Below are 14620 nucleotides of genomic sequence, written 5' to 3' on the forward strand. Positions count from 1 at the left end.
GTTCTTCATTCTTTAGGCCAATCAAGACTCCTGAAGGTTAGTTTGGGTGTGCAAGGCCTTAATCAGTATCATATTTCCTGTATCTATTTGTTGCATTGTTGTATTAGCATATACATTTGATATTATATGGTCGTCATTGGGTGATTGTGCATGATGACCATGGGAGTATGAGACTGGGAATTGTTTTACCAAAGTCCCACGGTAAGTGTCAACATTCTTATCCAAATCTTGAGCATGGACTTGTAGACATGTGACGAGATCCTACCGATGAAGATCCACCTATAAAAGACTCTCCAATGCTTAATTAATAAGGGAATTAAAATATTTTAGAATAAAATAAGAATGATTCTTTATCAAATGAATATTTCTAATTGTATTTATATGATCAACATATACAATAAATCTATATTTCTACTAGAATAATATTTACTTTATAAATATGATATTAGAATAATATTTACTTTATAAATATGATATCAACGTGATAATAAATAGTAATAGAATTATAAATAATAAACATAGTTAATTATAGTATATAAATATAATCAAGTGTGAAAAATATAAAGAAAAATATTTGTAAATGAATTAAATTTTCTTCATATATATATTTAATTAAATAAAAATAATTAAAGAGAATGGGCCAGACTGATAAAAGACAGGCCCAAAGGCCTTTAACCCAAAACGCAAAAATACTCATGCATAGATGCCTCGCAATATGGTGAGTGGCTGGACGCGTCTCGTGAACGAAAAGAAGATTCTAGGGCTTCAGGGAAACCAGTCGTCGGAGCAAGCAATTCCCTTCACCGGAGACGACGGAAGAGAAGACCAAAAACGAGAAGGAGAAAGGCACAATCACAGGTTAGTGAAACAGAACCCTGTTGGCTCTTTTGAAGGAAGAATCTCTGATGTTATTGCTTGAAAGAATATGTATGTTCTTACAGAGTAAACGTTGAGGGGGAAAACTCTATTTATAGAGTTCAGAAGGGAAGGGGAAAATAACAGAAAAGAACAACTAACCTAACAGTTCGGTTACTGTATTTAAAACATTAATCTATTTAACCAACAATACTTAATAGCCTCCCCTCAAGCTGGATGGTGTATAGTTGCCAGTCCAAGCTTGGGAACAATAGACTTGAACCGAACACGGTGAGGAAACTTGGTAAATATGTCCGCTAGTTGTTCATCTGAGCGAATGGGGAGAAGATGTAGAAGATTAGCTTCTACCTTTTCACGAACAACATGGCAGTCAAGCTCTATATGCTTGGTTCTTTCGTGAAAGCTCTGATTATGAGCTATATGTCGGGCAGATTTGTTGTCACAATATAGGGCTGGGATCCCAGCTTCCTTAATCTGTAAGTCTTCTAAGAGATAGTGTATCCATTGTAGCTCACAAGTAGTGGCTGCCAAAGCACGATATTCAGCCTCAGTGGAGGATCTGGAAACAGTGCTCTGTTTTTTTGATTTCCAAGAGATGAGAGATGACCCAAGGAAGACGCAAAAACCTGTAGTGGACCTCCTACTGTTGGGGCAGGTGGCCCAGTCTGAATCACTGAAAGCCTTTAGCTGTATGGGAGAGTCAGCTGGGAATAATAGTCCTTCTGAGGGTTTAGATTTAATGTACCTAAGGACATGTTGAATAGCCCGATAATGGTAGTCAGTTGGAGATTGCATAAATTGACTCAATAAATTAATAGAGAAACACAAATCAGGTCTAGTGTTAGTGAGATAGAGCAACTTCCCTATTAATCTTCGGTATGGGGTTGGATCTTTCAAATAGTTGTCAGTCTTGTATAGGATGCTCGTGTCACTCATAAAGGGGGTTGAACAGGGCTTGCAATTCTGCATTCCCGTCTCCTCAAGTATGTCTAAGGTATATTTTCTTTGGGACAAATGAATTCCTTTTTGGGACCTTGCCACCTCCAATCCTAGGAAATATTTGAGTTCTCCTAGATCCTTTACTTGGAACCTGTTATGCAAAAGGCTTTTTATGTGATTGATCTCTGTCATAGAATTCCCTGCTAATATGATGTCATCAACATAAACAAGTAGGGCTGTGAAACCAATAGGTGTTCCTTTGATAAAAAGAGAATGATCACTTTTGGACTGTATATAGCTAACAGAGGTAAGAAAAGTGGACAACTTTTCAAACCATTGTCTACTGGCTTGCTTTAGGCCATATAAGGACTTAGTGAGTTTGCAGACTTGGCCTTTATGTTGAATATTAAGACCGGGAGGTGGCTCCATGTAGACTTCCTCATTTAAGTCTCCATGCAGGAAGGCATTGTTCACATCCAGTTGATGTAAAAACCAGTTTTTAGAAGCTGCCAGCGCAATTAGTAATCTAACGGTAGTTAACTTGGCAACGGGAGAGAAGGTGTCTAAGTAATCTATTCCTTCTTACTGGGTGTAACCCTTAGCAACTAGGCGAGCCTTGTACCTTTCTATGGTGCCATCAGCCCTGTATTTAATCTTGTATACCCATCTGCACCCAATGGCAGTTTTCCCTTGAGGAAGTTGTGTTAGAAACCACGTATTGTTATCCTGCAAGGCTTTTATTTCCTGATGCATGGCCTCTGCCCATTCACTCACATTTTTGGCCTCATTGTAAGAGTGGGGCTCACTGTTAGCAGTGATAGCCATGATATATCTTGAATGCTTTTCTGTCAGAGAATCACAACATAACAGATCAGAAATGGGATAAGGGGTTGTAAATTTATTTTTCACAGTCAAGGATTGATTAACCTGGTGGATGTAGTCATCTAGATATCTTGGAGGCTTTCTCATCCTGTCAGATCTCCTGTATCCGTGATCCCCTTCATTGTTGTCAATCTCATTATGAATGCTATTCTCTTCGACAGTGTCATGATGGATTTCTGCTTCTGCAAACTGTTCATCATTATTAGAGGCAGAATTGCCTAAGGAATCATTCCTGTCATCATTATTTGAGGCAGAATTGCCTAAGGAATCATTGAGGAAGGTAATTCTGTCAGCTTTTTCAACATCCACTCCTGTGTTGTTCTGCTGATTCTTCCAAGGAAAAGTATCTTCATAAAAAATAACATTCCTACTTATAAACAACTCTCTAGTGTTGATGTCAAGGACAATATAACCCTTGACTCCACTTTTGTATCCAAGGAAAATTCCTTTCCTTGCTCTTGGGTCAAGTTTGCTCCTGCCAGCTGCAAGGGTGGAAGCAAAACAGAGGCATCCAAAAGTTTCTAAATCTAAATAAGTGGGGGGAACATCGTAGATACGATCATGGGGGGTTCTGTTGTTAAGAATGGGAGTATGCAATCTGTTTATTAGGTAGACAGCATGGCTAACAGCATAGGACCAATAAGCATGAGGTATATTTGATTGGAACATAAGGCTACGGGTGACATTTAAAATGTGTTGGTGCTTACGTTCAACAACCGAATTCTGCTCAGGGGTCTCAACACAACTAGTTTGATGACTAATACCATGCAAGTCATAGAAGTTGGCACAGTTGAACTCAGGTCCATTATCAGTTCTAACAGTTTTAATAGTTTTACCAAACTGATTCTTAATCTTAACAATAAAATTCTGTAATAAGTTTCTAGTTTGGCCCTTATTGTTCATCAAAAAAATCCATGTATGTCGGCTATAATCATCAACAATAGTAAGAAAGTATTTATGTCCATGAACAGAGGAAATAGAATAAGGGCCCCATATATCACAGTGAATCATCTCAAAACATTCAGTAGATAGAGAATTGCTCATAGGGAAAGGCAATTTATGTTGTTTAGCATAGTGACAAACATCACAGACAGTATCAGTATTCATTTTGACATAGGGAAAATGTTCACAAATCTGTTTGACAGCCTGGTGTCCAGGATGGCCTAGTCTATAGTGCCATAGATTTACATCAACATGTTTGAAAGAAAGGACAGATTTTGGGACAAGGTCCTGATCAGAATTTGGAAAGGTTTGTAAGTAGTAGAGACCCTTGTAAGAGTTAGCACACCCAATCATCTTCAATGTAGAATTCTCCCTTATCTGGCAAACCTCAGAAGAAAAAATTAGACTACAATTCAAGTCTTTTATAAGACCTTGAACAGAGATTAAGTTGAAAGAAAAATCAGGGATATAAAGCACATTAAAAATGACAAAATTTTTAGAAAATTGAACAGTTCCTGCATATTTGGCAGTAATGACAGAATTATTAGGCAATTTAACAGTAATGAGTTTAATCTTGTAGAAGGTAACAAAATTCCTTTTCTCATGGGTCACATGATCAGTGGCCCCAATGTCAATAATCCAAGAGAGAGTACCTGATTTGTCCTCCTTGTCATTCCTCTGCATCTGATTGATCTTATGTGTAGGTTCGTCAGCTTTCTCAATCATTTTTAGGAGTTTTTCAATCTGGTCTGGGGTGAGTTTGTTGAAAGTAGTGCTGGTGTCTCCCTGGTGAGTACTGTCTGGTCCAGAATTGCTTTGGCAGACATTAGTAGAATTCCAGCCACTTCTCTTCTCTGGATTGTTGTCATTCTTTTTGTACCAAGGTGGAAAACCATGCTTGGAGTAGCACTCATCTACAATGTGATTCATCTTGTTGCAGTAAGAGCACTGTTTTCCATAATTAGGATTCTTTCCTCTGCCTCTTCCTAGACTATGTGACCCAACACCACGACCTTGATTTTTCCAGGTCTGGTCTGGTTTCCAACCGCTGTTCTTGTTAGCAACATTGGCTATGACTCTTTCAGTAGAGTGATTATGGCTTGCAGTGCCAGATTCAGAACTTTCTTGTCTCTCTTGTTGCATAATGAGGGAGAAAACACGATTGATGTTTGGTAGAGGTTCCATCAACAAAATCTGGGTCCTGACAGTATTGTAAGTGTCATTTAACCCCTTCAAAAAACATATAACGTGTTCTACTTCTCTGTATTTTAGAGAAGTTTATGAGAGTTCACAGCTGCAAGGTATTTTACAGGTACAGTTTGGTATGGGTCTAAGATATTCCAATTCTTCCCAGAGGATTTTTAAGTCAGTAAAGAATTGACTAACAGTTCTTTCCCCTTGTTTGATTGAGTGAATGTCTTGGAGAAGATAAGAGATTTTAAAATAATCACCTTTAGAAAATCTCTCCTTTAGTTCTTCCCACAATTCTTTAGCTTCTTCAACGTATATTACGCTTTCTGCAATTTCTGGAGAAAGCGTTTTTATAATCCATGAGAGTACCATCATGTTGCATCTTTCCCATGCATCAAACAAAGCTTCATTTTTCTTGGGTTTCTTGATAGACCCATCAATAAATTTGATCTTGTTTTTGGATAGGAGTGCTCTTCTCATGCTTCTGCTCCAAGAGGAGTAATTATTCTCACCCAGAACTTGAGAGATGAGGGTTAATCCTGGATTCTCTCCTGGGTGTAAGTAGAAAGGGCTGGCAGGTTGGTCTGTGGTATCCATGGTGGAAGGGAACAAGAAATAATGCAAGAAACTATGCAAGAATCATCAGAAAATGAAAACTGGACAGCGGAAGTGAGATGGGTATGATTTGTGCTCTTGATACCATAAAGAGAATGGGCCAGACTGATAAAAGACAGGCCCAAAGGCCTTTAACCCAAAACGCAAAAATACTCCTGCATAGATGCCTCGCAATATGGTGAGTGGCTGGACGCGTCTCGTGAACGAAAAGAAGATTCTAGGGCTTCAGGGAAACCAATCGTCGGAGCAAGCAATTCCCTTCACCGGAGACGACGGAAGAGAAGACCAAAAACGAGAAGGAGAAAGGCACAATCACAGGTTAGTGAAACAGAACCCTGTTGGCTCTTTTGAAGGAAGAATCTCTGATGTTATTGCTTGAAAGAATATGTATGTTCTTACAGAGTAAACGTTGAGGGGGGAAACTCTATTTATAGAGTTCAGAAGGGAAGGGGAAAATAACAGAAAAGAACAACTAACCTAACAGTTCGGTTACTGTATTTAAAACAATAATCTATTTAACCAACAATACTTAATAATAATATTTTTTCTTCATATAAGTTAGTGTCCAAAATAAAATAATATTTGTGAACGAATTATGTAATTCTTTTATAAAAGTAAATAGAAAAACATATTCGTAACTCACGGGATAAATTTTTTTTAGAATTTGTTTTGAAACAAAAAAATTAAGTTTCTTTCACCTAATGAATGTATATCCATTACATAACGAAAATAAAACCCTTTCCATATAAAATTATTGTCTAAAATCAATAAGGATGAATATTTTTCACCGATTACGAAGAGATATTTAAAATCTATAAATAAGATAAATAGTTTGTCTGAAAACTCCTTTAAGTTAAATTATTTAAGAAGAATTATAATTGAAATTTTTAATCATTGCCATAACAATCTTGATTCAAATTTTTTTGTCCTCTTCGATTTAACAAATTTTCAGAATCCCTATTGAAGTCTTGCAAAAAGCATTGTGAGAGAGTTCGTTGGTTGCCCTACATTGCTTCGCTGTCGTTTTGCCGGCCAAAACACGACAATTGTTGCCGTTTCACTATCTGCTTTGGACATTCTTTTCTTCTCTCTCAGTTTGATTTGATAATTCACGATGAACGATCTTCTCACTGTAAGCTGATATCCACAATTCCCACTTTCGATTCCAAAATTCGATTTTGATCACTGGGTCTTGCAGTTCTGTTGCTAAACTTATTGCTTTTCTGTTTTAATTTTCTGCCATCTCAGTGTCAGATTCGTACTCTGTTTTATTTTATTTTAAGAAAAAATGACATTAAGAGGTGCCCAAATTTTTGACTTGGATTCTAGTGGGAATGCGAATAGGAATCAACGTGTTCTGATATTCTAAGCAGTAAAATTCAGTTCATAGCTGAATCACTATATGGGTAGTGGAAAATTTCCTAAAGGCGGTGTATTGCTTTAACACAGATCATGGTTAATCCCCAATTAGATTTCTGGTGTTTTTGTTTTGTTTTGTTACTACATGGGTTATGTTTAGTACAATGTTGTTGTGTTGTAAGATCAAAGTCTATGAATAGTTTGTTTTTCCTTTTACTATTATCATTGTTATTTGACATTCTTTCTTGCAGGATTCATTTGTTGGTGAGGCTGGTAATGGCCAGCCTTCTAGAGAAAGTGACATTGAAATGGGACATGCTCCGAGAAGCAACTCTGATATGGGAATGGAAGCTTTTAATAAGCAGGTACACAATGTGCAAACTTTTCAAAATTTTAAAGCATTTGACTATTTAAGATGCAAATTTATGAACTGAGATGTTGTAGGGTTTTTTATTATGCTGTTTCCATAGTCAACTTTTTCTTCATGTGGTTTGTTCAATAATACAGTTAATATCCGACATGTACTGATATTCTTTGTTTTGATATTAGATCCATGAGGTTGATAAACAGATCGATAAGCTGGCGGTGCTGCTTCAAAAGCTAAAGGTATCCATTGTCTTCATAGTTTGTTACTTTCCAGCAGCAAGATCTCATTTATAAACTAAGAGTACTTTTTCCAGGAAGCTAATGAGGAATCGAAAGCTGTTACAAAAGCATCTGCCATGAAAGGTTTTTGTTACAATGCAATTTTATTTTTTTGGTTACACCAAGTGCAATGTTTTGTTTTTTAATTGACATCATCCATTTTTTTAGTTCAGTTATAATATTTATGGTATAGGTGCTGACAATGTATTAGGTTGAGTGTGTCATGGCTTGAGAAATGACATTTTTTTTATTATACTGCATTTTACTAACATTAAATGTGAGTAAAATTTGATACTCTTTACAACAATGAATCAAATCTATTACTAAAGCATGTGCCATTAAACGTGTGTTAGGATGCAATGTTATGCTTTAATTGAACCATCCAATTTTGAATTTCCTAGTAAGATTTTCTGGTATTGGAGCTGAAATTGTATTAACTTGGGTTTGTCAGGCTGCTATAGCCAGAGAGACACATGGTAAATTGCCTTTCTAGCAACGATGGCAAGTTACATCAATATTTATGCTTCAAATTTTTTTTTTTGATAGACTGCTTTTGTTCCTTACAATGCACGCGAACAATAAACCTATAGCATTACTTTAGGTAGTGTTTATAAGACTAATAAACCTATAACATTAATTTTAGGTATCAAGAAGAGGATGGAGAAAGATATTGATGAAGTTGGAAAGATTGCTCATGGTGTCAAAACAAAGATAGAGGCTATAAACAAAGATGTATTGAGCTATTTGGCTTAAAATTGTTATTATTAGGTGTCAATTTATTGTAAAATTTTCAGACAAGTATGAAAATTATTTGTTCAGGACTTGTTTTTTTCAGAATCTATCCAATAGACAAAAGCCCGGCTGTGAGAAGGGAACAGGTATAGACAGAGCAAGGATGAATATGACAAAGTAAGTTGGTTGTACACATCTTTATTATTGTACTTGATAAAAGGGACCCGGAAAACTAAATTATTTACTTCTCCTTGAAACCACAGTTCCTTGACTAAAAAGTTCAAGGATCTCATGACAGAGTTCCAGGTATATTTAGTTTTTAACACCTAACACCAGAAGCTGTTTTCCAACTTCATGTCTGTCTTCTCATCAATGTGTTGTGCTTCAGACTCTTAGACAGAGAATACAAGATGAATATCGTGAGGTTGTGGAGAGAAGAGTTATAACAGGTTTGAACATTTCATCCCTGTGGTACACTATGGCAGTACAATTTCTTTATTTATTATTTTAAACTTATATGTTAGAAAGTGTTTAATCATCTTAACTTTGTGACACTCTGATTACTTGATTTGATTTACAGTTACTGGAACTAGGCCAGATGATGAGGTGAGCTTAACTCATGAACTTGTGATTTGAGATGAGATGAGATATTCACTGCATATAAATTTTGTTGTAATTGGCCATCATTGACTATGATAGACAATTGATCACCTGATAGAAACTGGAAACAGTGAGCAAATCTTCCAGAGAGCAATTCTAGAAGCAGGCAGAGGACAGGTACCTGGTTTGTGAATTTTTACTGGAATTTGTCTTTTCCTTTTGAAAAGTTCAACACATTATGTTATCTTTTCTGTCTTTCTCTTTTCTTGGAAAAAGTGGGTTTAGTTAATACCTTAAGAAAACGGCTTAGTCAAAAATTAATTCATGATCGATACATTTTCTTCATTATCTTTCTGTTTACATCAACTTTATGCAGTAAAGCGAGTTTTCACATTCTATCTCATGGCCAAAGTGTATAATTTTTTTTTCAGGGGCGTAGTCAATCATTTCAATTGTTTTATTTTGGTAACACATCTGAAATTATAGTAGTTATGATTTTTCTTCACTTGTGTGGAGAACTAAAACATATGAAAACCTGGATTTTTCAGGTAGTAAACACAGTAGAGGAAATTCAGGAGAGGCATGATGCTGTGAAAGAGATTGAGAAAAAACTTCTTGATTTACACCAGGTTTGCCTACACGAAGATCTCAGTCTTAAATATTTATTCTAGTTGTAACAATAGCATGTCTAATTCTATTTTACCATTTCTCAGATTTACCTTGACATGGCAGTGTTAGTTGACGCTCAAGGAGAAATTCTGGATAACATTGAAAGTCAGGTTTGTTCACTCTGCGCTCTCACCCTTAATCTGGTGTTTGCATGCATGTGTATGTGGAATACAGGGCATATTTAGCTTGATTTTCGTTAATGAGAGGCTTGTTCAGGTCAACAACGCAGTCGATCATGTCCAGAGAGGGACAACTGCACTTCAAAATGCTAAGAAACTGCAGAAGAACTCACGAAAATGGATGTGCATTGCCATCATTATACTGTTGATAATAGTAGCTATCATAGTTGTGGGTGTTCTCAAACCTTGGAAGAGTAGCTAGTGCACTTGAGTGTGTGGCCTTGTACCCTTTTGTCCATAACATATGCATTTGTGTCAAAAGAACATCTTAGAGCAGAATTTTTAGCCCTCTTTTATATTGTATGATCCAGATGTTATGTTTGTTTTGTGTGGTGTGACTGATTTCTGGATACATTCATTGTGGTGTCTCATGATATAAATTCATATTCTTTGTAGCCCCAAAGGTTTATCATGATCATGGTCTTTTGTTTCCTTTTATTATTATTCTATAAAGCTGTTTCTCTGTCACTGTCTAGTTGTAATCTTGCATTGATATTCTTCTTGGAAAGAAAACACATCCATAGAGAACACTCATCAGTGCTTCCTAGTTCTCATTTTTGTCAGCTGGTTTAACAATTTTATTAGCGTACGTAATAACCTTTGTATAAACGTGAGACAAGGTGCACATAAATTGGTGAAATCCTGTGGAAATATTTCTGCTGATTTTATGCTCTACACATAATGTCAGTGTAGCTTCAATAGGTATTTCAAAAATAAAGGCTCACTTTCTGATATATTTGCTTCTTCAATTCACACTACCATCTTATTTCTTACTCCATTTCTTTGTTGGTTGTTATGTATCTTCATTATCTTCTTTTTCTTCATATAATAATAATAATAATAATAATGATTTTTGTTAGAAATATTATTATTATTATAGGCACTTACGTGCATATCGATATACATTATCCTCTATATCTATAAATTTGAAAAGCTAGCTGGCTACTTTATGAGCTCTTTTCGTATTCAATTTCAATGATATTTTATTCTATCATGCACTTATGAATTACATTATTCCTCTGAACAACTATTTTTATTGTTCTTAGGAAAAATCTGCCAGGATTTTTCTTCGTCTTTATTTAAATTTCTTTACCTCTTCATGATTTCTTTATCTTTCCTTGATTCCTTCATTTTTTTTATTTAATCTAATTTGTCTCTTATAAAGTCATCTTTGTTCCTTTTCATTTGGGTACTGATTTAAATTGATGTATCACTGTTTTAATTATTTATTTAATTTTTATTTTTATTTAATTTCTTACCTAACCTAGTTTTAATTTATTTCATGATCTTGACCACATTGATTATGCCTTGAAACTAATTAAAACGTAGACATTATTGAAATTTTATTATTTTTATTTACTAACAATTATTATAGTTAGACATATTTCTTTATCTTTCCTTTATTCCTTCTTTTTTTATTATTTAATCTAATTTGTCTCTCTTATATCACTTTTTTTTTTTAATTTCCTAAAGATAAATCATCTTTGTTCCTTTTCATTTGGGTACTGATTTAAATTGATGTATCACTATTTTAATTGTAATGCATTTCAATATGAATTTTATTTGAATTTCAAAAGAAAATGCATCTGTAAGAATTCTTAGTTAGCTCTTGAACTCTTGCTTGATCATCTGCAGAATTACTTTTAATTACTAAGTTAATAATTTGAGTAAGTGATTACATGATTATTTTACTAATTTTTTTCCTCCTCATGCCTTTGAATACCAAAAATTGAGAGGGTGAGAATGAAATACGGTATTTTCCTACATAACATGTTTATGCCTTTTAGAGTAGAAGAACAAAAAGGTGAGTTAAAATATATAAAAAATGGTTAAATATATTTTTCTTTTCTAAATTATTATAAAAAATTTCAACTAACATTAAAGATTATATTATAATCCACTGTGAAATTTCATGACATGAGACTTCAGATATAATTTGTTAGAGAAGATATTTTAGATAACTTTTATAAAGAATAAAACAATTTTTTGTAATAATTTGAAACAAAAATAAAAAAACCTATTTAGTTGAAGATATTTAGGTAAAGAGAAATGGTAAAAGTAGTAGAATGAAAATAAAAGAGACACTTCAGTAATGTATTTGGGTGCGTTAGGCTGAGGAGTGGATCGAGGAATAGAAAATTTTCACCCACTAGGTGGGATTGAATGGTCTCAGGGATTTTAAATTGCTTTCAACTGTGAAAAATATTTTATGAAAAAATTTTAATTTTTCATAAAATAATAATTATTATAATGACTTACACTTTCCATTTGTTTCTTTTTATTCCTTTTAGGACAAAACTTACAGGATATTGTAGGTATTGTTGTTCAATAATATTTATAGTTTTAGTTTTAGATATATAGATTGTGCCATGTAAGCACGAGAAGTTTAAAAATCATACTATACAAAGAAACAAAATAACTTGAATTATAGATCTAATCATGTCTTTTAAAAATGCCATTTTGTAATGAACAGGTGACAAACGCAACTGATCATGTGAGACTGGGTAACGATGCTCTCCAAACTGCAAAAAGTTTGCAAAAGAAGTCAAGAAAATGCATGATGATTTCCATTATATTGCTCTTGGTCATTGCCCTCATCATCGTACTCGCTGTTTTGGAACCATGGAAGAAGTAACTAGAAGAAGAGAGGAAAGTAATTTTATTGCTTAGATATAAAGAACTTAAATGTAGATATTCACATTTAATTTTCTTCGAATGAAAATGAAAACCCTCAACTGTTATAGTAGTTACTTCGATTGTAGTACTTCTACATTGTCAACTATTTTTCTTTAACTCTGAATCATGAGCAAGAGCTTTTATCCATTACTCTTTCGTAAATAGAGCTCAACTCAAACATTTCCCAATACATAACTCTGATTAGCCAGCTATTAAACTTAGTTAAATCTACCCATATTTAACTACCAATGCTGAAGTTAGCTGATTGTTGGTTAAATAGGTACTTTAGTCGCTATATTATATGTATGTAAGGTGATGTGTGAGAGGTGTAAATGACTAGTACTACTCTTCTTCCTGTGTAAACAAATGATTGATTTGATTTCAGGAGAATTAGCATGGGTAATGCATTCAAAAGTTGAGTATGCAAACACATATGGGGTAAGCTTGAATAGTTATAATTGTTAAATTAGTCATTTGATTGTGTAAATAGCAGTGGTTGATGATGCACTTCAAAAGTAGTTGAAGAGTAACCAAAACAAGGCAAGTATATGTTCTTATTATGACTTCTAAAGCCAGAATTGTTCAATGTCTTGAAATTGAACCTGCCTTCTTCTGACTGTTAGTTACTTTTCTTTTATATACATAACCATGTAGCTATTGCATTTTATAGCATAGAGGGTTAGAGAATAAAACTTCAGTATCCATTCGGCTCGACACTAGATAGGCAATGGAGCTATGGACTACACTTGAGTTTGATATTTTCATATAGCTAAAGACTACACAAAAAAGGTATACGGGAAAACTGGAAAACTCCAAGCTAGTATTACACATCACTCACCAAATGGTACCAAATGCAACTGTCTATTTTTATCCTTTGAATGCTGCCTCCAGCTATATGGCAAGATATTTCACTTGATTTTTTTTATCAAGTTTCATCATTCAATTAAAATTTCTTAACAGAAAGAACTACATTTGTTTTCAATTAGCCAAGTTGCCTAGGAGCATATATATTCAAATTTTTGGAACTTCATTTATTTCCTTGATAATATGGTGAGACATGTAAGCAGAAAATTATATTCTGTATAGCCATTTGAAAACCTTTTATCACTCAAATCAATCTGGATTTCTAGGTAAAGGAAATCCTAATTCTTTTAAGTTCATATTATCTTGGGGTCATTATGACTTCCAAGGTTAGATTTTTCACAGTAAACAGCTTATTTGCTAACGTGATATTTAGTAGGCATCCAACACATGAAGTGACATGAACAACGATATTTAATGACAGCAGTGTGAGTACCATCTAACAACCAATACCATAAAACCATGTTAAGCAGATACTCCTTTTGATTGTTAAGGGAATGAAAGATAGCACGCAACAAACAACCATGTGTCAAACATCAACCAGCCAATATCCAATATTTGAATTCACTCATTGAAATCATAAAGATCCACAATTTCTATAAATAACAGACAAGGGGCAATATAAACTCAATGTTCGTCATCTGAAGAAGCAGAAAATACCTGCAATCCAGCACAGCGAGAGCAATCTAATATAGCCTGAACAAACTCAGACATCTGACATGTTAAGATTTATGAAAGCACAGCCTTGAAATTCCCGTTTGCAAAAGAGAAATGTGATTTTGACAAAAAAAACGTTGAACATTAAGTTTAAAAAAGTAATGTATGTGTAGAGGAATTCGAAACGTCATGTATAATAAGTCTATCTATTTTCATAATAATAATAACTTAAAAATTATAACCAACAATGATTTCCAATTAGTTGATAATATAAAACTCATCTATTAAACTAAGAAAAAATCCTTGTACAGGGCTGAAAATTTCATACTAAGTTTCCTAACAAAAACAAGTGTTCAAACAAACCTTCGGTACTTACCAATCGATATTTAACAAATTTGCAAAAGCTAAACCCATATTCCACGATTTAGGGTTCTCAACCGACCTTTCCTGTTCCAACATCTCTCTGATGGATAAAAGGAGCTCTCTTGAACAGCATATGAATTAGATCTAGTTCGATTTCAGGGTTACTAAAACAGAGGTAAAGTTAAGATTGCAGAATCCATTGGAAGACAGACATTGAATACGAAACATTAAATCTAGAAAAAAATAACAAATAAAATAAAGCTGCGTATACCTTGAAAATTGAAAAACATGGGTTTCATGTTTGGTTGAAAATTAGGTTGCGAGATGCTCGATGGCGAATCGCCCTTCCTTCTCTTTGTGACTGAAATTGAGAGAAAGCGATAGTTCATATCAAATTTCGTTCTATATTCACTTTATTTTATAATTTTTATTTT

The 14620-nt window shown here is 34.2% G+C and overlaps 2 protein-coding genes and 1 long non-coding RNA gene across 5 annotated transcripts; 1 reads left to right on the plus strand and 2 right to left on the minus strand.

The window, feature by feature from the left end:
- Positions 1 to 714: 714 nt before the first annotated feature.
- LOC108347621 (syntaxin-132-like) lies at positions 715 to 12399 on the plus strand. Of its 3 annotated transcripts, none has more exons than XM_017586996.2 (15): positions 715 to 858; positions 5296 to 5763; positions 6398 to 6577; positions 7056 to 7169; positions 7354 to 7410; positions 7485 to 7533; positions 8093 to 8181; positions 8285 to 8358; positions 8445 to 8487; positions 8570 to 8630; positions 8762 to 8787; positions 8881 to 8958; positions 9330 to 9410; positions 9495 to 9560; positions 12103 to 12399. In XM_017586996.2, the coding sequence occupies exons 3-15, from the start codon at positions 6560 to 6562 to the stop codon at positions 12262 to 12264; spliced, it is 918 nt and encodes a 305-aa protein (XP_017442485.1). In that variant the 5' UTR covers positions 715 to 858; positions 5296 to 5763; positions 6398 to 6559; the 3' UTR covers positions 12265 to 12399. The 3 variants fall into 3 exon arrangements, with proteins under 3 accessions (XP_017442485.1, XP_017442484.1, XP_052724473.1); XM_017586995.2 differs by having other exon boundaries at positions 716 to 858; positions 9667 to 12399; XM_052868513.1 differs by lacking the exon at positions 6398 to 6577 and having other exon boundaries at positions 716 to 858; positions 9667 to 12399.
- Positions 1084 to 2244, minus strand: LOC108346819 (uncharacterized mitochondrial protein AtMg00810-like). Its single transcript, XM_017585865.1, has one exon. The coding sequence runs from the start codon at positions 2242 to 2244 to the stop codon at positions 1084 to 1086; it is 1161 nt and encodes a 386-aa protein (XP_017441354.1).
- A 1296-nt stretch (positions 12400 to 13695) lies between the features above and the next one.
- Positions 13696 to 14593, minus strand: LOC108347622 (uncharacterized). The gene is made up of 2 exons (XR_001833910.2): positions 14458 to 14593; positions 13696 to 14350 (listed from the first exon to the last, which is right to left on the minus strand). It is a non-coding gene; the product is annotated as an uncharacterized LOC108347622 (long non-coding RNA).
- Positions 14594 to 14620: the final 27 nt, after the last annotated feature.

The sequence above is a fragment of the Vigna angularis genome, chromosome 9, assembly GCF_016808095.1.
Source record: "Vigna angularis cultivar LongXiaoDou No.4 chromosome 9, ASM1680809v1, whole genome shotgun sequence".
Taxonomy (NCBI): domain Eukaryota; kingdom Viridiplantae; phylum Streptophyta; class Magnoliopsida; order Fabales; family Fabaceae; genus Vigna; species Vigna angularis.

Coding starts and splice junctions, on each gene's coding strand:
- LOC108346819 (XM_017585865.1), bottom strand. CDS start 2,244: ATGGAGCCACCTCCCGGTCTTAATATTCAACATAAAGGCCAAGTCTGC.
- LOC108347621 (XM_017586995.2), top strand. Junction 7,411..7,484: donor TGCTGCTTCAAAAGCTAAAG/GTATCCATTGTC, acceptor TACTTTTTCCAG/GAAGCTAATGAGGAATCGAA. Junction 7,534..8,092: donor AAAAGCATCTGCCATGAAAG/GTTTTTGTTACA, acceptor CATTAATTTTAG/GTATCAAGAAGAGGATGGAG.